General features: G+C 38.5%; 1 protein-coding gene across 2 annotated transcripts in view; it reads right to left on the reverse strand.

Moving 5' to 3' along the window:
- Positions 1 to 26,038, reverse strand: part of bpgm (2,3-bisphosphoglycerate mutase) — a 172,760-nt gene that overhangs the window by 71,783 nt on the left and 74,939 nt on the right. For both annotated transcript variants that reach the window (XR_005635610.1, XM_039769424.1), the window contains exon 4: positions 15,806 to 15,920. Coding sequence is in view for 1 of the 2 variants with exons in the window: in XM_039769424.1 (XP_039625358.1) it covers positions 15,832 to 15,920 (89 nt within the window). In the remaining variant the exon portion in view is untranslated. The remainder of the gene's footprint in view (positions 1 to 15,805; positions 15,921 to 26,038) is intronic.

A 26,038-nucleotide genomic window follows, 5' to 3' on the forward strand; every position in this document is an offset into this window, starting at 1 on the left:
AAAAAATTAAAAGTGTTTACTTTCACTTAAGGCAGAAGTGCAGTTAGTGTCTCAAAGGCCGGCACAGCTACGCAGGCGCGCGCGTGCGCCGGCCGCCCGACTTTTGTAGTATTTTTGCAGTGAAGGAAATGCCACTTTTTGCAGACACGTTCACGTGACCAAAAATCTCCGCACTCTTTAGAGGTCTTGCTTTCTCTGCGTACTACGCTCATAGTCAGTTCACGTGAGCCGCTCGGAGTACATGCATCAAAGCTTCTGAGCTGTGCTGGTGCTATCTTGTGCGATCTTGCGATGTCCACGGCGCTATTTAATGTTAGCTAAGACCCGGCACTTAATAGTTTCTCACTACAGCAAGTTTAACTACATTACAAAGTGATCCAAAGTCTCGTTTATACCTTGTGTCTTCTCATTAAACTTGTATCTCACGAATAAAGTATTCAGCGTTTTTCTTCAGCGCTCTTTGGGGGCTCTTCCTTCTTTTCTAGGTACTGCGGTCACAGTCAGTTCACGTGATTACATGGGAGGCGTGATGATGTCACATGCAGCTCCGCCACCCCATGTCAATCGGGCTAACGTCCATTACAGTATATGGAGAAAAATAGGTTCCAGTTATGATCATTACGCGTAGAATTTCAAAATGAAACCTGCCCAAGTTTTGTAAGTAAGCTGTAAGGAATGAGCCTGCCAAATTTCAGCCTTCTACCTACACAGGAAGTTGGAGAATTAGTGATGAGTGAGTGAGTGAGTGAGTGAGGGCTTTGCCTTTTATTAGTATAGATATATGCATATACATACATATCCACATATATATATATATATTAGGGGTGGGACTCGATTAAAAAAATTAATCTAATTAATAAGAGGCTTTGTAATTAATTACTCTTGATTCATCGCATGTAATTGCACACGTAAATTTGCCCCAAAGCGCAAATGTTTTTTTTAATTTAAAAGGGTTTTAGTGGGCGACAAAATCAAATAATAGACATGGACATGAATATTGTAAACTGCATTTCAATTCAAATCAGAATCATCATCTGTGGCTAAAATTGGGCAGACTTAAAAATAAAGTGGTATTCTAAGTACTTTAAGTACATGTTCAGAATGGTATTGTCTTTAAATAATAATAAGAACAATTTCAACATAAAGTGCAGTTTTTCATCTTAAAAAAATAAGGCAGAAACATAAAAGTTAATTTGATCAGCTTCACCTTTAAACTCTGAGTAACCTTAGCCAAAATTATTTTGTACATTAGGCTAAAACAGTGTGATCATTGAACATTTTGTAATTAGATGTAATTAAAATTACTAACGGTCACGGAAGTCCAATGATCCCCAGTAAGAGCCACAAAGTCCGCTTTCTGTAATGCATCTAATTTTGCTTGCTTTTCAGTGTCATAAAGCTGTTGAATTTTACTTGAAATAGTCTCTCGGCACGGCAGTTGAAAAGTTGGATCACCTGACGCTAACTGTAGCACATTTTCTAACCCCCTATCTTCCAGCACTGTTAGGGTCTACAGTCCAAAGCAATCCATTTTGCGAGAGAATTTGTAAGTTTGACCGATGTTGACTTACTAATTTTGGTTCTGAAGCCAGTTATTTCATCAGTTTTGGGCTGCCGACAACTTTTGTTGGTACTCAAACTCGTACTGCTAGTGCTAACAGCATACACAGTTTCTGTGTTCGCTGTAACATGTTTTGCATTTAGATGGTACCATAAGGTTGAAGTGCCTCGGTGTTATGCAAACTGCAAAGACGAAGCGTGATATAGCAAGGGATCACTGTATATATATATATATATATATATATATATATATATATATATATATATATATATATATATATATATATATATATATAGTCACAAACTTAGACAAAAGAAACAAAACATTTTGGGGAAGACTCCCGTATATTGTTTCCTAGCTGCAAAATTGAATGAATTGATATGCTGAAGTATACTGACTGGTGTCCAGAACAGAATTGATTTGCTTGTAAAAAGATGGTGGCTTTAAAGGAGAGCGGAGGAAGTGATGTCATCAGTAGGACCGAAACCAGAAGTCATGTCATTGGGTACAGGGCCGGAAGTGGCATCATCAATAGTCCCGGAAACGGAAGTGACATCATTGGGGCCAGGTGGAATTTCTTGCTGCAGTGAAGTGAGAGAAAGAGTTAGCGCCCTCCACCACCCCATGGCTTGGCGTGGAATTGCTCTCATTCAGGCCCTTTAAATGTCTCCCATGCTCACATGTGTGGCAATATATATATGAGATATAGTTTTGTGCAACAGTAACATGGGTTGCTTCTTTTTTTATCCCTACCCAGTGATTATTCCTGGATGACTTAACAAACAAGGCAACCCAATTGCTCAGTACACATCTACTATATAATAAAACGCTAATGTCTCTGTCTGTGTGTGTGTGTGTTTGTGTGTCTGTCCAGTCCCTAAGAAGAATCTGATTGGACAGTTTGGCTTTGGTGACATAATTGAAAGAGGAAGGCAAGTGTGAGACCCATAGGCAGGAGTAATGTCAAAAATAAGAACATGCCAATCACATGATTGACAAAGGCTGCCACTGCTCCAAGCACCATGGCCACACATGGGCTGATAAACAGTCCACAAAACAGCAGTGACAGCCATGAAAAGCAAAACCACAAAACAGCAGAGTGATCACGTCACTGTTGGACTGCTAAGAATAAATAACAATAACAAAAGTAAATCAGATCCACACAAAAACATATAGCAATGAATTCTGAAAGTTAAAAACCAACAGCAAAACACAACAGCGTCCCATTTACACAATTTGAAGTTGCAGGTACTGAACAGTTTGTGACTGTCTCATGAAAGGAAGGTTTCTGAACAAGTGCTAAGGCAACAATGAAAGCACATCTTGAGGATAAGAAGGATTAGTATTGGTGACAGTCTCTTATAAATGTAGAATCCATCTCCAGTGTATCTTTCAAACTCATAGGAACCCACAGAACAGACTTCTGGGATGCTGGTTGTATCCACAACTGAGAGGAAATATGCCCTCATTATATTTCAGATCAGAAGTTGGGGTCTTCCTTCCCTGACATGTTATTGTTTCCTTCCTGGATGTTACTCTTTCTATGCCTGAATACTTTTAATCCACTCAGGATTTTCAGAATTTGTACATCATTTCATTATTTTGAACTAACCTTACAACAAATTTTAATGAAAACAACCATAACTGAAAAACTGTACATATGTATAAAATAAATGTTGTAATACAGGACTATTTGCTTTTGAGGAAATATGCAATATGTTTGCTTCTGATAAAATTTCTATTCACTGCAATCTGCTGGCAGGCAATGTCTACATTGTATTGTAGAAGCTAATGAAGCTTTGTAGCCCTGATTGTTTTTCGTCCAATTTCAGTAACAGAACAAGGTCACTAGTCCTACAGATTCCTTAGCCAAATGTAAACCTCCTTAAATGATTCTAATATTCTTTCCATTTTCATACTAGTAAAGTCATTTCCTCCACAAAACACAATTTTTCACATTATATATAGAACAAGGAATGCTAAAGAAACAGTCTGAAGAACTCTCTTGTGGTTCTGTAGTGCACCCTAGAGGAAGGACCCGAAGCAACAATTTGGCAGAATATTTGCATAACTTTTCCAGTTGGTTCAAAGAGGAAATAGCTATTGTTAATTCTTAAGGGAAGAATTTCAACTGCCCAATAGTTCTTATGTCTGCTTTGAGACTGAAAGCTGAAATCTTTCCAGATGTTTTCCACATGCATATCTGAACACTGCAGTGTTTTCTTTGGAAGAGTAAAGGGACATGGATATGGCAAGTTAGGACGTCTTATAACTTGAAACTAAAAATGTCAAATTCAAAGGCAAATCAATGTTTATTTATAATTGTGTCCAGAGAGTGTGGGAAATAGAAAATAGGGAAAATCTAACGTTTTTGTATTTCTAGTATTGAATGAAATTTACATGAAACCAAACATAACTTGAGAACTATGAAGGACTTCAAATCTCATCCACTGTTCACGTTTCTAATCCTCCTTATTCCAGTAATGGTTTGCAAGAATCAAAGTGTGACGCAGCAACATCAGGCTGAAGGTAGAAAATAACCCTAAATGAGGTTACCAACCCTTTGCATGACACAAACCACACTCACACTCCAGAAACAGGAAGCATTTCATCAGACTAAGGGTCACAGAAATCAGTGTAGGTCAAAGTGGGCATTGCCCTTTCTGCTGGGCTTTAGTGGCACATCAAGTCTGTTAAGCAAGCAGAGTTTACAGGGATGCAGATATCCATCAGCACTTTCCCCCATGTACATTCCAAACTAATTGACTGAACTCCAGCTTGTACCAGGATCTGCCTGCACTTCATCACTTAACAAAGGCATAAATCAGAGTTGAACTGATATCTTTGCAATGGCTTTTTTACAGAGATGTCTAGAGCGAGAAGGTGCAAAGTGGATTCAAGCAAGTACAAAGAGCTATAAATCAATGAATAACAACTCTTAATGGTAGATGATCTTGCCTATGTGGACATATTGATTTTGTAACTAGAAGAGACTTTAATCTAATCAGGAAAAGTTATACATGCACTTAAAACTTGCTGCGCCATCCTGAAGATTAGCTCTTGCTCTTTCAGGTGGCTCTCTCAAGGGAATTCTGAAGGCACCCGCACAGGAACTCTGCTCTTACCCTTCGAAATGAGTGAAAACCTCTGAAACCTGCTCTATGGTACTAAAAAGCTATGAGCTGCTCTTCCTTGGGAGCTTAAGCTGACAAACTCTTCATTTTTATTTAATGTGAATGTTGAGATCCAGTTTGCCAAACTAAACAGTGAGCCAGTCTGAAGGCAGAGAAGCAGCTATCACTTCAGGAACGGAACTTGAGCATCTAAGCTCTTGGGACAGAAAGAGTAATGCTTCTCCTTTATGAAGTTGCAGACAACACAGCAAAGAGATTAACTGAGAAAAGCACATCCCACCATAAACAAAGGACCGCGTCACAAAGAGAAAGAGTGTGCTACAACCCAAGATGAATCCTGCCCTTGAAATTGGAAAAAAACAAAGCAACAACTCCACACAACATTGGACACCATCTTTAATGACTTGATATTGTAAAGCAATGTATCTGTGTCAAGATAAATTACAATTCTAAATAACCAGAAAACAGCCAGACTCTCTATGTTATACTATATGTTTGTCTATCTAGTATGTTTGCATCCTGTCTTATATATCTGCAGTTATCATATTTCTATAATTCTTGTGCATATCAATAAATTTTATTATTCTGTTTCTTAAAATGGCAGTTCTTGAATTACCATGATATAAGCCTAAAAGCCAGAGACCGCTTCCTACTGCAGAGAGGGGTAGGTAAATAAAGTAGAAGCCTTACTGAATTATTTAATCAATTACCAGCATCACCAAAGGCAAGTGCTGATTGATACCTTGTGTGGTACTGTGTGCAGGAAGCAACAATAAACATGTTTGTTTTTAGGACGTTTGTCTCCGGGTCTGTTTGTGTCTGGGCCGAATCTGCCACTATATACAGTTAGGTCCATAAATATTTGGACAGAGACAACTTTTTTCTAATTTTGGTTCTGTACATTACCACAATGAATTTTAAATGAAACAACTCAGATGCAGTTGAAGTGCAGACTTTCAGCTTTAATTCAGTGGGTTGAACAAAATGATTGCATAAAAATGTGAGGCAACTAAAGCATTTTTTTAACACAATCCCTTCATTTCAGGGGCTCAAAAGTAATTGGACAAATTAAATAACTGGAAATAAAATGTTCATTTCTAATACTTGGTTGAAAACCCTTTGCTGGCAATGACAGCCTGAAGTCTTGAACTCATGGACATCACCAGATGCTGGGTTTCCTCCTTTTTAATGCTCTGCCAGGCCTTTACTGCAGCGGCTTTCAGTTGCTGTTTGTTTGTGGGCCTTTTTGTCCGAAGTTTAGTCTTCAACAAGTGAATTGCATGCTCAATTGGGTTAAGATCAGGTGACGGACTTGGCCATTCAAGAATTTTTCACTTCTTTGCTTTAATAAACTCCTGGGTTGCTTTGGCTGTATGTTTTGGGTCATTGTCCATCTGTATCATGAAACGCCACCCAATCAATTTGACTGCATTTAGCTGGATTTGACTAGACAGTATGTCTCTGAACACCTCAGAATTCATTCGGCTGCTTCTGTCCTGTATCACATCATCAATAAACACTAGTGTCCCAGTGCCACTGGCAGCCATGCACGCCCAAGCCATCACACCGTGTTTTATAGATGACGTGCTATGCTTTGGATAATGAGCTGTTCCACGCCCTCTCCATACTTTTTTCTTGCCATCATTCTGGTAGAGGTTGATCTTGGTTTCATCTGTCCAAAGAATGTTTTTCCAGAACTGTGCTGGCTTTTTTTAGATGTTCTTTAGCAAAGTCCAATCTAGCCTTTCTATTCTTGAGGTTTATGAGTAGCTTGCACCTTGCAGTGCACCCTCTGTATTTACTTTCATGCAGTCTTCTCTTTATGGTAGACTTGGATATCGATACGCCTACCCCCTGGAGAGTGTTGTTCACTTGATTGGCCGATGTGAAGGGGTTTCTCTTCACCATGGAAATGATTTTGTGATCATCCACCACTGTTGTCTTCCATGGACATCCAGGTCTTTTTGCGTTGCTGAGTTCACCAGTGCTTGCTTTCTTTCTCAGGATGTACCAAACTAGATTTTGCCACTCGTAATATTGTAGCAATTTCTCGGATGGGTTTTTTCTGTTTTCGCAGCTTAAGGATGGCTTCTTTCACCTGCATGGAGAGCTCCTTTGACCGCATGTTGTCAGTTCACAGCAAAATCTTCCACATGCAAGCACCACACCTCAAATCAACTCCAGGCCTTTTATCTGCTTAATTGATAATCACATAACGACGGACTTGCCCACACCTGTCCATGAAATAGCCTTTGAGTCAATTGTCCAATTACTTTTGAGCCCCTGAAATGAAGGGATTGTGTTAAAAAATGCTTTAGTTGCCTATTTCGATATTTCTTCAGCTTTTGTAAATGCTAAACTTCCTTCTAATTTCCCTAAATAAAATAATATCAATCTATCTAAATTGGCCCTGTAAGTGTGGCCACATGCTTAAACATGACCTGCTGGTGCCCCATCCAGAGTCGTTCCCTGCCTTTCACCTAAAGTTTCTGGATGGCACTCATTCATGTCCCAGAAATGAATTAGGCTTACTTTGACAACTGATGAAAGGATAAAACATATTGAAGTATTAGCGGATGGAAGCTTTAAAAATGATCTGTTCATCCACTTTTGCAGCAAGCATCCTATCCTAGTAGCAGCAGAGGAAAACATGAACTGAACCCTAACTGCTATGTACATGACACAGCTATGCATATTAGCACTCTCCCTGACTCATACTGGTCCACTTTAGTGTCACAAAATAACTTGACAATGTATGAAATGAAATTGGAGTGGCAATAGCTAGATGAACTTCTCACCGGCAGTCACCACTTGCATCAGCCAGTGCCAACCCCATTGACACTGTTCCACTTTGCTAATTTTAACAATATAGCCATTGTAAGTCCTTGTACAACATTAAAACATTATTTTAAAAAAATACTAGGGGGCTTCGCTCCCTGCTCGTTTCTCTCACCAACACCCCAGCCTGCGCAATGCGCCAGCCACTTCGCATCTCTGCCGCTCGCGTATGTGGATTTCACTTTCACCAAGCAATAAATCTTTTAATTCTCGCGGATACACCTCTTCCTTGAGAAGAAACACTACTTTTCCCTGATGGGAACACGAATGAGACGATCTTCAAGTCTCTGACTTAAAGTTTAAATCTGAACAATATATTCGATCTCTTCTCGCTGTTCCATTATTTCACCAATAATAATTTCCATTTGCACAAATGCGATCTTTACTATCATTTTTTAGAGACTTTCCAATTTTAGTACTTTTATTACCTCTAACCTGCTCTGCATGTGTATCGCGCTGACATTTTTGAACATCTTTACGACTTTCTACTTTGTCATCTACTCTTTGTGTTTTATTTCCAGTCCCGGGCGTGGTTAAATCTCTTGGCACAAAGTCTCGTCTCATGGGACATGAAAGTATCTCTCTGAAAATGTCACATCTCATCCCAGGCTAAAAAGTCTTGACTCGTCCCAGGATTTTTTTATATAATAGAGAGACTATACTATTGTCAGAATTCAGTTTATGGCTAGTGGCCACAATTATTCAGACAGCAAAACTGCAGATACAGAAATCATATTCAGCTGAAAACATTATAGTTGATATGTCTCTCCATGAATTGCAGTTCCAGCTATTCCTCCATCCATGCATTTTCTGAACTACATTAATCCATTACAGTATTTCAGGAACCCTGACTCTGTGGTGGCTACATTAAACACAAAGCTTTAACTAACCTGGTGGGATGCCAGCCATCAACTGTGATTACAGAAGCAGAACAAGAATGAACAAATTAAGACTGTCATTTTCTAGTAAACAAATCACCCATCCATCCATCCTTGCATCCAATATTCCATACCTACCCTCTCAATTGAAAAGGAAGTAGAGTGTATCTCAGCAGCAGCAGCATCAGATGAATGGCAAGAGCCAAATCGGGACAAGATGTCTACTTGTGTGGATAGTGGATAAAAGGGGACCATGGGCTATGGAGGTACCCTTCTATGTAGGAAACTGGTAATGAAAAGAGTGTAAGAAAGAAGGATCATGACAGTCACATCCTGATGTCATCCTCAAGGCACTGAGTCGGACTGCCAACCTTACCTGTGTTGTAAATTTGCACACTTCTCTTAATTTTCTGCCTTCAGTAAATTCTACTCATACAATTCTTTAACATTTTTTCATGTATCTGAATATAAATATTTTGATAATTTTTTTTTATGGGTTTGCATTATGGCATGATGTAAATAATCGTTTATTTTTATTTTACTGCAACACAACCTTGCTTTTGTTACTAGCACAGCCAATTCATGCAAGGATGTGACTGTGGGTTGCTAGGTAACAGAAACGGTTAGTGACGTCTTTAGAGTTATGACATCTAAGCCGTTTACTCAGCACATTCATTGTCTGGCTTTGACAACTTCCTGTGCTATTAAAGTGTTTTGATTACTAAGCTAAAATTTACGACTGTTTCTTGACTTTAATTTCTGTCTAGACAACTCTTAGGCTTGCTCTCCTGGTTTTGGCAACACTTGTTTATTGTCTTGCGATTCATCTTCTGACCTGTTTTCAAAATTTCCCCCATAGTCTGTCGTTTCTTAACTCTGTTCCCACTGGTTTGTGCCATTTTGAGCAATATCTCAGGTATGGATTGCTACCAGAAATAACATTTAATAATAATGAAGTGGTTTCTTGGTATTTTTAACTGTTAGATGAATCTCTCTGAATGAATTCTGGCCTCAGCATTGGAAAAATACTAAAAAAAAGTTGTATCATGCCATGCTGCAGAAAATAAATTCAACAAGGAAAGCAGAACATGTGTGAATGAAGTGAACTTGTGGTTCCATCTGTCAGTCTGTCTGTTTAGTTGTTACCTGCCAAGATGTCTGCCTTGTGACTGCTGTCTGTATAAAGTAAGCAATTCAGCATCAGTTAGACTCCTTATATTTGACACATTGTTCATAGGAGTGACTTTTTTGAGAGCACTAGCAATTACCATAAAGAACTTTACTGACTTAATATATTTTTAAACGATTGATTCTGACGATTTTTTGTTTAGCATGGTGGTTTGTTTTCTATTTTAACTTGTAAATGTAAAAAGTGCTCTATGCTTGAAAAATGGAAAGTGCTTCATATGAAATAAATTTAGCTGGATGCTGTATTAAAGGGGTAGATTGTTATTAAGTACACAGCACACATACCTAAATGTGCTGAATGAAACATTTTCAGAGGTCAGACATTACATCATAACGCAGAGGGGAAATGCAAACATTTTAACAGCTTTTCTAGTGTGTTTGCGATTCAGTCTTTTGGCTCTGTATATGGCGCATTGCAAAAATATTCAGACCTTTTAAAAGTTTTCAAATGTTTCTGGATCATAAATGGTACTATTTTAATGTATAATTTTACTGCAAATTACAACAAAATATTGAAAGGCAAAATTAGATATTTAGAAGCAGAAATCAAAACTGGAATTATACTGCTTGCATAACTATTCAGACTTCTGTGCTCTTATAGTTCCATGTTTTACTTTTACATTTACTTTTTTCCCTAATAGTGGTATAATCAGTGCCTGAACTGGATATGCATAAGTGCCAGTACCCTATATAAGTGCAAACCTTTGTGGTGGATGGCCAGGACCCATGCCTGGCCAGGACGCCTAGAAGGATCAGGAGAGGGATTATACCTCCCCTGGGCCACAAGAGGGTGACCTGTGGGGACCACGGGAACGGAGCATGGAAGTTCAACCCCATTGGGGTCCGTAGCCACCACAGGGGGGCGCCCGGAGGATTGTGGAGCCCTGGGTGTCAGCACTTCTGCCACACCCGGACGTGCTGGCAGAAGAGATTCCAGGGACACCCGGAGTGCTTCCAGGAAGTGCCGCCGGAAAATCATCAGGGAGCACCTGGTGCACATGCAGGTGATTATTAAAGAGGCCGCCTCCTCCAAGTGAGAGAGCTGAGTCGGGAGGAAGAAGGCAACTATCAGGAGGAGAGGTGGAAAGGGGAAGTCCAGAGAGGAGAGAAAAGGACGGAAGAAGGGTGTTTGGTGCAGGGGCATTGTGTTGTGTGCTGGACTTTTATTAGTAAAGAGTGTGTTTTTTGGAACATTGTGTCATTCATTGTCTATCTGTGTTGAGGCTGAACTACCACACCTTTTAATCCAGTAACGTTAGTTCGAAGAATGATTTTGTTTTTGCCCCTGGAGTTCTGAGTGGCTTAGTACTCTGATGCTTGTTTAAAGAAGTGGGTGGAGCTGTCCAAGCAATGCAATATGCCAACATTCAAAGAGAGTGGTACATAGGTTGGGGGGGATTGGCATCTACCTGTGCACCACTGAGGTCATTGTCATGCAGCCTCAATAAACGTTTCACACAAAGTAAGTAAAAAGACTAACATGAATACACAATGGAGGGATCAGAAACTTTAAAGTATACCTGATTAGAAGGATTTAGGAGTCATTGGGGTCTTAGCACAGTTAATCTGCCAAATCAATGAAAATGTGCCATTATTAAAGAATAAGAGACGAAGAGACAAAATGTAATTAAAAAATAAGCCAAAAGTCTAAACCGGGAAATCAATAGTTCGAGACGCCAACGTCCAAAATGCTAAACTAAATCATTGTCTGAAGTCCAAAGTAGAAAGATTGAGAACATAATCACTAAATCCCAAAATGTACACAAGAATGTTTACTTGTTTATTCACACTTTTGGACAACCAGGAAGGACAAAAGGATGACTGTTTCACATTTCCCATCTTCCACATGTCAATATGTTTGCAACGGTAAACAATCAGAGCACCAAATGGTAGTTACCATTATAGGAGAGAGACAAAGACACATGAAGTGTTGGGGCACCCAACGGCAAACCCCCCCATAACTGGATGATAACAGAAAATGTGTTGTACAAACAGCATTAAAAAATGTCTTTTCAGATAGAAGTCTAACAGAGACTGATTAAAGATGGTGATGTCTTTGCTTTTAAGTACTTCTGCGTGGAAATGGCAAGTTCAGGTGGATGTTAGGTGGAACTGTTAAGGAAGAGAACCTACCAGTGGAATAGAGGGGAATTACCATTACTAGAGCCCTTAAGCTGTCCCCTAGAAAACAAAATGACACCACAATAAAATGTAAAAAAAATCTAAACTCTTTCAAAATTAAACTAAATCTAAAGTAATTGACATAATTCAATCATATTATAAAAAAATATGAGTAAAGAAGAACATAATATAAATTTAAAATGAAACAGCATCATAACACAGTTCACTTTCACAAAGTCTGCGGAAGTGATTAAGGTTTATGAGATATTGGGTTACATTGTACAATGCATTTATCATAAGTCAGGTAAGGCTATTTTTAAGCTGCACAATCCTTATCTGGAATATTGTGCACGTTTTGCTCTACAGATTATTGAAAAGATTTAGCTGCACAAGATAGTCAAAGGAAGAGCTACAACATTGATTCCATAACTATAAAATATAAGTGATCAGGAAAGAAAGTTGAATTTAATCTTTTGGTTTAAGCAAACTGACTTTACTGGGTGACTGTTATGATTTTTTAGAGACCCGAGAGGAACAAATGATTTGTGCCCAGCCAGTACAGAATAATTCATGAACCAGTGGAAGCAAGAACTTGGGAGTGGTTCCATCCCCCATGCGCTAGGTGGCAGTGGTCCTCATATGACGTCCCAGCTGGGACACTTGCGGGGGTTCTAGGAAGATGGAGTCCAGAAGTGCAGCCATGTAATGGTCCCATGGGATTGACAGAGGGTGCTGTTAAGGGAGGACCACTCTACTCCGTTTATGGCCTGGAAGTGTTTCCTTGAGGAGACAGAATGGAACCAGAAATATTCCTGGGTCCAGCAACATTCAGCAAAGGATAGAAGGAGGAAGAATTGGTGATTTATTGTTGGATTATGGTATAATTGTGGTTAATTGTTGGAAGAGGTGTTCATTGGAAGGTTCTTTGCTCTATTTTATTCACATATTATGTGCTGTATTGCTATGTATGTGATTTGGAGCTTTCTGGCACCCCCTTGTGGTTAGTAGATACAGAGAAGAAAAGGAAAGAAAAGGGAAACTGTTAAAACCAAGACAATGTTATCTTTATCCCAAAACAGTCTTTATCTTTAATATAATTGATTTTTTAACAGCTATAAGAAAAACAGTAATTACGATAAAGAAGCCACGTATTTTAGGAAGAGAATAAATATAAAAAGCGAACAAGAACACAGGGTAAAGCTATCACAAATATGCAAAGGAAAACAAATGAATAAAAAGTCTAAAAATACAAAAGTCCAAACCCACAAAAAGAACTGGAAGACCAAATAGTTCTAGAGCTAAACCAGACTTATAAAACAATCAAAATACTTTTAGGCCTAAAAATGCAAAAAGCCAAAAACACAAAACTGTCAATAAATAAAATGGCAGAAATAAGAAACATAGTACAAAAGACCAAAAAGTCTGAAAAGGTGGAACAAACCTTAAAAGAAATCACAAGATGGGAGTCAACAGCAATAAGAATCTCACATAAAGCCCCTGTGGTCAGCCTGGTGATGCGAGCAAAATTGTATCACTCAAATATTATTGTAGGCACAAGGAACAATGACCAGGAGAAGACCACACAACAGAGCAAGCAGAAGAGCACAGAGGTCTAACTCAGAAGATAAAAATGAAGCCAAAGTGGGGACTGGGCGGTCTCATGGTCTGGAATCCCTACAGATTTGATTTTTTTCTCCAGCCTTCTGGAGTTTTTGTTTTTTCTGTCCCCCCTGGCCATTGGACCTTACTCTTATTCGATGTTAGTTAATGTTGACTTATTTTGTTTTCTTATTGTGTCTTTTATTTTTCTATTCTTTATTATGTAAAGCACTTTAAGCTACTGTTTGTATGAAAATGTGCTATATAAATAAATGTTGTTGTTGTTGTTGATTGAAAGGAAAAGTCAAAAATAAGAGTCAAGGACAAAATAAGGGTCAAAACGGAAAGGCTTCTCAACTAAACTATTTGGAAACTATCAATCTCTTATTTTTTTAACAAAATTGCATCCACTGAGGGATACCAATGCATAGACTACTGTCATTTGTATATTTATACCAGAAGGTGAACTGACACCATCCATAGTGACAATTGATGTTAAGTTGAAACCCCCAAAAATATTTCAAATAGCAGCACCAAAAATAGTGTCCATGAAAACGAACAAATACGATAAAATAAATCAACTTATTCAATATTCAACGTGCACAAAAGACATATTTGGAAAGTGCATATTTCCAAGCGTTGGAATCAATAAAAATGACTAACAACAAAAATCTATTATAACTGGGGCTGCTAAATCTTTCAAAGGACCTCGGGTAACAAACCCATTAGCTGTTTACCTGGAGCACCAGGAGGCCCCGCTCCCTGGGGCTCAACATAAAGAGGACAAGGAAAATAACAAACTAAATTCACATAATTAAAAGACAAATGGATAATTACAAAATGGTTAAAAGTAGAGAATGGGTAGCAAATATAATTAAACATAAAACAAAAGGAATTAACAAAAACAGCTTCTTTAACAAATATAGCAAAACTATTTGCAAAACATAAACAAAACTAACAAGTCACAAAGGACAAAACTGAAGTTATGGATGGCACCTTGGCAAATCAACTCAGGTTACTGCTACAGCATTAGACTTTAAAAATACTACTAAGTCTTATTAAACGTTTTGGTGTGAATTCTATTTACACAGCACCAGTAATATCACATTAGAATAGGGGCTACTTATAGCTTAACTGGTTATGTCAGTAAGCTGATAAGAAAATTTAGTGAGCACCAGCAGTTAGACACGAGATAGGAAAAGTGTCAAAGCAAGGAGATCAAAAGAAATAACCATCAAACCAAGACCTTAGTCAAAAATCAGTGAAAAAAATGAACCAAAAAAGGTCACTGCCACAAAAAATCAAATAAGAAAAGTTTAATGTAAAGGACATAGAGTTTTGGATCCTCAAGTCAGATAAGGAGTTGCTTATTACCCGACCTTTTAATCTATTCTGTCAATTATCCATGGGTCATGACCTCTGAAGACATGCCCCTAGAAACATGATGTGAAATCCTAACAACAGGTATTATTTTAGGTGATTATTAAAATATAAGATGGTGGCCAAAACTCACAAAAAAAATTAAGCATAAAGGAAATGATAACATGAAAAAGCAATGTCAGAATTGAATTTATGACTTCAGAAACGCCCAAAGCCAAGTGTCTGATCTTAGAAATTTGTTAAGAGAAACAAATAAAAAATAGAATTTGAGTATAAATCATAATACAATTGTTACAGCAGAAGCAAACAAATATGTAGGTTACTTAATGGGGTTGATAAAAGACCAAACTCATTGTGGTTCAGTGGCAAAGGCAACGTACCTGTGCAGATGGTTAAATCAGCAAAATATACTGGAGCAGGTTACTCAACAGAGGTGGCAGAAGAAACAGAAGACTTGTATTGAGATATAAGTAGAAGTTGAGATTATAGATAGACATTGCACTATCCATTACTTCTGGATTTTAAAAACTCTGAAAAATTGATGACTGACAAGATTGCTGCATAGCCTTTATGTTTTGAATTAATACTCCCACGTGATCCTCAATGTCCTTTAATTGTCATTTAGCAAGGGGAGTTTGAAAGGTCATCAAAAAAATCTCATTAACGCATTGTCAACGTTCCCTAGTCTGCCCTTTCTCTAAATTGTTAAGGAGGTGAAAGACATCCTTGGTTAAACTGTTTGAAATTCGGCTTTGCTATTGTAACAGCAGAACTTTATTGGTATTTTGTTATAAAATCCTGCCTCCAAACAGCAAACTTCCTAACATCTAAGCTCAAGTTCGTTTAAAATGTCTCCTCCCTATAATGCCAGATAGGTTTTTGGCTCACAGGAACAACAGGGAAACACCCAAAAACCGAACACTCCTTAATAATCTTCTGAACCAAATATTAAGAAAGAGAATGATTAAAACAACATAAAAAATCTGAAGAAAATTTATAATCAATAAGGAAAACAAGAGCTAAGAAGAAGGCAAATCAATCAGTCAAACCAAGTAACAAAATTTAACCCACAAATCATATCACAAAAAATTCAAAAAGGTACTCACAAAAAAAGATGATTCCATTCCAGTTCTCAAGGCTCATCTGCATAACCTGATCCTCTTCCTGGAATAAAAAGGCAGAGGACAGTCCTCCAGCTGTATGTCATGATGGCCCTCACCCCTGAAACACAATTTTAACGGGTCAGGACATGCAAATAAATATATTTACACAAAAGTGAAAATACATTCACTTTAACCTCCTTGGCATTTATGTTTACCTCAAAACAGAACACTCAAAAATGTTATGAAGTGTAACAGGAACAATTAATACCAGAACATCAATATAGATACAATACAGAAGGTATGTCTAGTGTTTGCTGTTGTTTTGACGCAGGCTTATATCCTTTGTGACAGCCACCAATGCACAGGCCGATGTTGCATGTTTCTTTGCACACTTTTCTTCTATTTTTTCTGTTGCTTACACATGAGAGAGTAAAATGTCAGTGCCTAATCAAGATGATTGATGTGCCCCTTGTGTTATTGAAACTGCACATGGTCAATAAGTCACAATGCTTAGTGACTTCCATATTGAACATTGACAGTTGCCACATGGCGAGCAGTGCTTAGCGAGATAAAGTCTTGCTTGTCCTTGCACTATTCTGCCCCTTTGTCACGTAGCTACTGTCACACCACATTACAGCTTGATGTGACTGAACTCACCAGGCAGTTTGGAAGTAGTACCATATCATGCACCAGTTTTATTTTCTGTGTCAACGTCTGATGACCAATTCACATCGTAATCAGTATCACTTGAGCAACTATTCAATTTTAGTTCATTCTAAAACTGCCTTTACAACTTTTCATTTGTCATTAACTGGAAGCTGTGCCCCCAACCCATGAATACTGATGAGCTGCCTAAGAGTTGCAAAATGCATAGAAATATTCATGATTTCTTGCAGCATGATATCATTTCATCCACCAGATGGCAGTAGAATACTGTCTTCAGCATTATTTAGGCTTAAAAATGTAAAGTGGATCATTACAGATCACCCTAAGCCTGACTTGTGCTTAACTACACTTGCACAGAATTCCATGCCCAAGTCACACTTGTGGTTTACACCAAGGAGGCTAAAAATTGGGAAAGGATCAGTGTGTGTGTTTGTGTATCTGTGTGCCTGTCCGGTTTCTAGGATTAGGAAGAAAAAGTAAAAAATAGATGTTGAAGAAGGGTAAAAAAAATATCAAAAAGCACACTAAAAATACCAAATATGGTCTTAAAATAAGAACATTAGTCTTATCAGCAAATTCTGCTGCCCAGTGTTATATGCAACATAGTAGTAACCTTCTTGCACCAGTTTAGGCCACATAAATGAAGTTTATAGCTTGTCAAACACATTGACATGGGAGGCAGCTAAATGGCTCGAATGAAGGTAATTCCACGCCACACCAGAGTGTGCTAATCCTTTCTCTCTTTCCACTGTAGACCAGTTATGGGAAATTCCGCCTGGCCCTGACGATTTCATTTCCAGTCCCAGCCCTGACAGCGTCATTTCCAATTGTTGCCCTAAAGACGTCACTTCCGGTCCCGACCCCGACGACGTCACTTCCTCAGCCTTCATTTAAAACCGCCATCTTTGCCTCATCCAAGTCAGTTCTGTTTTGGACTCCAATCTGTACACGACTGTGCAACCAATTAACCATTTTGCAGCCACCTCTCTGGCTCTGTGGCTCTTTGTCTGTTCTTTGACAAGCTGTAATGCTAAAGAGTGAAAACTTCACATGGTGAGCAATGGTTGACTGAAAATAACGACAAATCGACACACACATCGAGAAACCAAAGCCCTGATACGACAAGGCTAGAGTCACTAAGCCATTCAAACGACCACTGCCACATTTACTCAGCAAAGCACTTTGACTAAAAGAATCGACAAATGATCCCAAGAGGAAGTGATGAAAATGGGTTCTTTATCCAAATCAGAAAAGACTGCTACGAGGAAAAGGATCGGCAGGGATGAGGCCAGTTAAAGCAACCCAGGACATAAATAAGCAATTGCAGAGTATGAATAGCTGTTGATGTGGATTTAAGCATTTTCACAATATCTGAATTGAACATATAAAATCAATTTAATTACAGTACTCAGTTAGCAAAATAAATCACTATATTGTGGTCACTATGATAAAATACTTACGTTATGCAATAATTATGATGTAAAGATCATATATCCTGTTGTTTGAATTCTTAACCAACCATGGTCAATTTCTACTAAAAATGGATCACAGTGCTAAGTAAGTAACACAGACCTGAACACATATCCCTAAGCCCTGTGCTCCCTGACATCCGTTGCTATTTCTGAAAATTCTAAGTTCCCTTGACCTTGAAGAAATAGTAGGTAACAACACAGATGGACAAATGGGCTATACTGATGGAAGGATAAACCTGGTAATATTGCGTCATAAGCTCACTGGACAAAAAATCAGTCATGGCCCATGTAAGGGGTGATATATAATTCAGACACCAACAGAGAGCACTCCAGTTTGAATACTGTCCTACAAAGAGCTGTGTTGTGTGCTACAGGATTCGCAGAGTGACAGGGAGTAGTGGTGTGCCATGCATGTTTGGTTCTTTCTGTGAAAAATAGGTCAAATGACAGATGTGAATGAATGGCGAAAAGGGATTATTTCATTTGGTTGTGGCAAAGGGCATAGTGCACAGAAAGTTTGCTGGCTTTGCCATTGTGTGAAAGTGAACTGCTCAAAAGGTCTTCCAGCAGTGGTGTACATCCAAACAAACTGCTAATCATTGCCAGAGCTGCAGTCGAAAGACGGTCCTCACAGAAGGGATCATCAACATGTATCACGTATTGTGACAGCAAACAATTCCTACAGGTGTCCAAACCTTTGATGATTACTTACAAACCCTCTGTTTGTGTAAAAGCAGTTTTGGAACAAACTGTGTCACCTTTTGTGCTTTGTCTCCAGAGTGAACACAGAATGGTTACCCCAGTCTTCTAAGGCGACAATTGTTGTATGCACAGGGATGGAAGTTTATGTAATTTTCTCAAAGAACGTTTGGAAGCTTTCTTGTGTTTCACCCAGCCCACAAAATTCCTACATTCAAATTCCACAGAAAATCTATAGGACTATTTGGAGCAATGATTGAAACGCTGGCATAGCCATCTGACTAATCAGGCTGAATTATGAAATTTGGTGCAGGAGAAATAGATGAAAGCTGATGTCTCTTATAAACTGGTGAGCTTATCAATCAACATTATTAATGGATATTGTTATAAGAAGCAAAATATGGATGTCATTCCAAAACAAGCATGTTTAATTGACCAAGGATTGACTCAGGTAGATCACGTTAATACTATTTTGATCATTAATCAAAACCTGGCAGACTTCTAAACTCACTACTGTACCCCACATGTAGCGTACACTGTTCCTGAACAATCAGCTACTGCATGATTCAAACTCTGGGGCATCTGCAGAAGTTCAGATGCTCTTCAAGCATTTTTAAATTACAATGTGAACATTTTGAGAACATATTGAGACGTGAGGTCTGTGGTCACTAGTCCTTTAAATGGGATTGCGGCAAAAAACTAAATTCAGTTATTGACTTGCGTGCCTCCCTAACGTTGGCTTTCTACCACAAGTGTTCATACAAGAATCTGCTAGCATTCCAGTTACCTTGCATCACTTGAATGCTGAAGTTGTGGCAATGGATCAACCCACCACCCCTAAAAATGCAGCTTGTAAATTCCTTTAATTGTTAAGAAGCTGATGTTACCACTAAAATAGCTCAGTTACATTATTTCCTGCTTAAAATTAGCGGCAACATTAGTCACCCTTTGGGGATCAATACTAATGTTCATGTTTAGAAATGCAAAAAGCAACATGGGAGGCAAGTAAGCCAGAATAATCTGTAACTGTATGCGCACGGCATAAACACATACATTAAATTCTCAAATCTGGTTAGTCCATTTCATGGTTGTGGGGGAAAGAATCAATCCCTGAAGCATAGGGTGAAAGGCAGAAATCATTCTTAGAAGGGGTGCCAGTTAACTGCATGGCCCGCTCACACATTCTCATAGGGCCAGTTTGGAGCTGCTAATTAACCAAACTCGAACACATTTTGGATGTAAGAAAAAAATAGAGGTACTTTAAGAAAATGCAGAAACAGGGAGAAGATGCAAACCCCACACACACAACAGGAAGGAGGAAGCAGAAAGGAGATGGTTGACAACTTCCCTCACAGCTTCTCCTTGATAGACTGTTGCCAACACCAAACAAAATCAGCATGACTTTGACCAGGTTCCATGCATATTCTGAGGTATGAAGTATCAATATGGATGTGGGGAAGAAGAAAGGGTCACTTGATGTTTGTCATTAATTAATTAATTAATTAATTTTGCTTTCAACAATGTCAATAATCAAGAAGATATTTTGGCTTCCACTTTATTGTCCTCACCTTTCTCTGTAGATGGGGTTTCCTGGATGTTAGCCTTACTGGTATATTACAGTTTTTCTCAGTTGCTTTGGTGCATTTCTCACAACAGACAACATTTGCATAACAGCGAGTGTATTTCTCAAAACACTTAGTGCAAATGGCAAAACATCATGGATGACCAGCAAAAGCAGGTAACCTCTTCAAAATCCTTAATCCATGCCTCAAAAGCAAGTATTTACATCGCTGAATATGTCAGTGCCATCAAAATGCCAAGTCCATGAATCGTCGTCCACGGACATGACAGCCAAAATGTAAAGTCATGTTATCAATATAAAATTGGCACAATCTAAACATTTTCTGATGCACAAAACATCTGAATGACAAGGGCAGAAAACATAAAAATACAAAACACCGATTGCGGTGTTTGCGGAGATTGATTCATGAAGAATATTTTATTGATTGCGCGGGTATACGGTGACATACCATGCACTGCACTTGGAGTCTAGCAAAAAATGCATTTCAGTACTTTATGCATAACATATGAAATGAAGGAAAAAAAAAATTACAACATCGAAAACAATACAGTATATACATACTGAAACTCTAAATGCTCTCTACAATTGCTGCTGATCCTGTTCTCAAAACTGCTCGTTCAATTCCCTCCTGCTTTTGCTGGTCATCCATGATGTTTTGCCATTTGCACTGAGTGTTTTGAGAAATGCACTCGCTGTTATGCAAATGTTAAGTCTGTTGTGAGAAATGCACCAAAGCAACTGAGAAGATCTCACACCTGCCCCAAATAACGTGTCACCTGAGAGCAATTTAAGGTGGTGCAGGAATCATTAGTATTGTGAATACAAATCAAAAAAAGTTTTGTAGAAACCTATAAAATACACTTGACAGCCAATGATATCTTGTTGAACACTTTTGACTGCAATGACTTACACAATGAAAAAATGACAAGTTTGTCTGGAGTGAAAGACTATGCAAAAGAGGGCTACACAATGCATTTTGATCATCATGACATAAGCAACCACTGATGCATGATATAGCTGAGAATTGCACATAAGCATCTGCCTGAGTGAACTAAAGCAATTGCAAAATGACGAAAACACCCAGAAATTGCTGTTATGATGTGCACAACTGACTAAAGGTTGTGGGAACTGAACAAGCAGTTTTGAGAACTGTAATTCTGTTGTGAGAAATGCACCAAAGCAACTGAGAAAAACTGTAAGTTAACTGAAGTTCATTCATTTACAGAAACAGATTAATATTATTGACAAACACAATGATTATAGAAACAGAATAAGTGCTAACTTATTTCTCACACCCCATCCTCAGACTACAACTATAGTAAAACAAGTCTTTCAGTTCAAACAGAGTCTTTTTTGAGGGTTTTACACCACAAAGTAATTATTCTTCCTTCCTCCTGTCCTTTTTACTCCACCATTCCTTTCGAGTTGAACTTTGTCCCCTTCCTTTCCATTCAGTATTGCCTTCAAGAAGCACTTCCAGTTCAGACAGAACCTCAGTAGGACAAGGAAGCCTCCCTCGAGCAGCACCCTCCTGTGGCACTCAGGGACCCCAACAGGGTTGCTGATTGGGATTACAACACCCATGCAGCACTGTGGGTGTCTAAATAGGAGCCCTACAAGATGGATGTTGCCACCTACCCAGAGACAGTCTCCTTTTGTCTTACTATTATATTGGCTTCCACCCTGGGGAAGGGAAAATCAATCATCCTGGCCAGGACGTCCATTTTCACGCATGCGCCCTTGAGGATCTTCCAAAGAGCTCAAGTACTCCCAACATTACCACCAATGGGCAAGAGAGGGCACTGCCGCTAACCATATCTCTGGTTTCCTCCACAGTGTAGAGCCATCGCCCGGAGACGACACCTGACCCCGCCCCCACCAAGCATTGGCCCCAGCTGGGAGCAAACAGATATAAACAAGGCAATTACAGATTATAGTTGTCATTTGGACTCAGGAAAGTGAGAGAGACGGAGTTCTTCTCATAGAAACTAATCATATTACACAAGAGAACAGTTCTATTTATATGCTCTGTTGCCTTACAAGATCCCTTTTTTGTTTAGTTCATAACTAATGGGGAATCACTGGGATTGGCTTCTCAACAGTTCTTATGTCTCAGCCATCCTTTGGTTCACACCATCTATCCCAGTTGTCCATCCATTTTGATGATGCTTCTGGCCAGGTAATTACAATATCAACAGAAAAGCCTAATTTGGTTGAAAACTTTCCTGGACTTTGATTTGACTAAGTTGTTCTGTTTAATTTTTTTTCCCTGTTAATTGTCTTTTAACTGTTGATTATGTGTTCTTTGTATCTTTTTACTTTTTCGTATAAAAAGTATAGTGAAAGTTGGAATCCTCCAAAATTCCATTTTCGAGATTTTAATGAATCTCGACGTTTTAGACCACCCTGAGTCCGAAAATACAATTTTTGGAATTACGTCTGCGTGTGTATGTGTATGTGTGTGTGTGTGTAAACACGATAACTTTAGTATGCTTTCACTTAGGTCAACCAAATTTTGCATACAAGTATTAGGTACAAAACGTACATTGCTATCAACTTTTGGGCTATTTCCTTTAACCGGAAGTGGTACTTTACCTTTTATTCAGGCAGCTGCAGAGTCCGATTTATTCAAATTTACTTTAATAATAATTGTTCAATATATTATTGATTTGATTTGATTTGTTGTTGATGGTTCTTTAATGTACATAATATAAAAATATAATCATTGTCTTGCGGTTTACTCCACAAATATCCATCCCCATATCTAAGTATACAAGAAAGTCAAGGAAAGACCACTCCTGATTTTTTAGTACAGTTAATATCCCTAGCTGTGTTATCTTTTATGTTACTTGTTTAATCCTTGTGCATACTATGTGCATAGTAAGACCCTCAGCTAGCTCATTTCCTCTTGGTGTTGTAATTTTGTCTAATGGCTTTACTTGCTGGCTCTTTAAACTCTTATTACCTTTGCTAAGGTGCAGTCCACTACCTAGCAGGAGTCTTCATGTGTTCGCTCTTTTGCTAACCTTTGCGGTAGTTTGAGTCTTTTGTTTCTGCTTTGCTTATTTCTGAAACTTGCTTTGTTCCAAACCAAGCAAAACTGGTAATTTGGAATTTGTTTTCAGTTTGTTTTTTATGTTGAATTCGACTTTTATATTTTTATTTTGAATATTTTCTTTAATGCCTTTCGGTGGGCTGGTGCCCTGCCCAGGGATTTGTACCTACCTTGCGTCCTGTACAGGCTGGGATTGGCTCCAGCAGACCCCCGTGACCCTGTAGTTAGGATATAGCGGGTTGAATAATGGATGGATGGATATTTTCTTTAGTCTTGTTTAATATACCTCTTTTAATTTATTTTTGTATTTTTCTAATTAAGTGTGTACCCAGACCTCTTTTGGTCACACTTTGATTGAGTAATGCAATCATTTTTATTATTAGGTTTTCATAGTGGCCATGATTTTTAAGAGATTTTCTCCCTTTAATTGTATTTTATTGAAAATAGTATGAAATGCTTCTTAAATTTCTCCCAGTCTGAATGCATTAGTTCAAATGTCTCCTTGGAGCAATGAGTTCAAATATGCTTCACTTCAGGGGTCAGCTATAGTGAATCATAGTTGTTGGGTGTTTTCTGTATTTTCCATGCATTATTTTTTAATTATAATTAATTTTTATAATATTAATTTGTGTTTATCAGTATGTCAGGAACATCTTTTTCTCATGATTTTGGGATGCAATTTCATTGGAAGGTTCATCAGATGATGTGTGAATTCTCAGCCCCAACCATTTTATTAATAGGGGGTGTGAATGGTTGCTACTATGTGACAGACATCGACACAATTTGTGACATTAACACACTTCAACTTTTTTGGGAGGTGCTGCTATGCACAGTGGCTTAGATTTTGGATGCAATTAAAACATTTTCTTCTAAGATGTGCTTATGTTTATGTTTAGGGATTTCCTCTTGTTACTCTGACTATTGACTACTGCCCTGCCCGCTTGATTACTGTAATGAGCAATGGACCTGGAGTTGGAATTGGAACAGAAGGATCAGTCAAACAAGTAGTCTAAATAACAAGCAGAAAGGGTAACAATGTTAAAAATGAAATGCATTCTTCTTTGGTGCCATTTTGATTACACTATGGATGCATTTTGTTTGGGCTGGTTACCAAGCTGTCGCTAGGTAAGGTCATCAGGAAGTGTGTGATGTGTGACATCACCAGCTCAGAGGTAGAAAGGTCAGCAACATACACTTGGTCATCCAAGTCTGAGGATAAACTGAAAGAAAAAAACTCTATAGTGTTCCTTGATTCGTTTTTCCTGGTTTTCTGTCTGTGAATTTTCTTCCATTATCAACCACAGTTGAGTTTTTTGGTTTGGCATTGTTTTGCTGACTTCTGACCCTTTTGTCTTCATTTATTTCACTTGATTTCTGTTTAATGTTGTGATCATTGGGGGGTGTCTTAGATTGCCATATCCTAGACGTAACTAATCTAATTCAGGTCACAGGTTAAGGGCACCTTATTTTTCTTTTTACTTTGAAACATGTTTCTTTGGCAATCCACAAAGCAATACAATCACTTTCTTTCTTTCTTTCTTTCTTTCTTTCTTTCTTTCTTTCTTTCTTTCTTTCATCTCCACTGCCTCCACCCCATTCCCGACACTAACTCTTTTGGGTGACCTGAGAGTTCACCCAATGTACCCAGGAAGCACATCTGAGTCTGGTGGATCTAAGACAAGGGAGACTTCTCCCTTCAACCTGAGTAACCCAACAGTGCATCCCTCCAGAACTACAACTCCCATGCAGCCTTGCAAGTGTCTGAATGAGAGCTATGCCAGAGGGATGCTGCCACCTAGCATACTGGGGGAATTCATGGTCTCAAACGGCAGTCCCCCTCTGTCCTTCCATTAGACTAGAATGCCAACTGGGAAATAGATCAGTAACCATCCCAGCCAGGATGCCAGCAAATCCATTTCCTCTTTTAAAATGTCTTTGGCTTATTTAAAAGATTTATTTGGCTCCCTATTTTTGACCTTGGCAGGATTCAGACTTTGACTCCATCGTTCTGACTTGAAAATCACATTTTTTTTGCTGACACCTTGTGCAGTCAATGCATTCATGTCAAAAACTGAAAGAGAAGGTCATGGCTACCTGATGATCATTTTCCTAATTATGCCCAGTGGACAGACTGCGAGAGAGAATTAGTAGGAACTATCCTGCTTAATTGTAGGCATTGCCAGAAACAACACATGAAACAAAAGTGTTCTAGTGCTTCTACTCTCACAAGTGGTCAAACCAATTGTCTTGATTAGAGCTGAAATTTGAGGTGTTATAACCTTTTCCTGTTATGGAAGCCATTTTTGCAGCCCACGTTTCTAGAGGTGAGGTCTCCTGGTTACATTGACCTCAAATTAATCAGCAGACAGGATAAAAGGTTGGTCTTTGCACTGAGCCTTATCTAATCTGAGGAAAAAAACCTTTTAAATCTTTTTGAATTTTCTTTGTGCTAAATTTTTTTTTTGTGTGTTTTGCTTGATTTTTGACTTCTTGTCTGATTATTGACTTATTTTTGCCTCACTTCTGGGTATGAGTCATCTCATTTTTATTTTTATTTTTGTATGTTTTGCCTTTTGCACGCATCTCCTGGTATAACTCAAGAAACTTGTTATCTGTTTTCTTGCTGAGTCAGGACAACAATGGCCCAGATTAGCCGATTCAATCAAAATGTGTTCAAGCTGTGTTATAGGAAGCTCCTTCTCCTTCACTCTATGGTTCTAAAATGAGCCGCCACAAATATTGTACTTCGATCTGAAGGGTTG

The sequence above is a fragment of the Polypterus senegalus genome, chromosome 11, assembly GCF_016835505.1.
Source record: "Polypterus senegalus isolate Bchr_013 chromosome 11, ASM1683550v1, whole genome shotgun sequence".
NCBI classification, from domain to species: Eukaryota; Metazoa; Chordata; class Cladistia; order Polypteriformes; family Polypteridae; genus Polypterus; species Polypterus senegalus.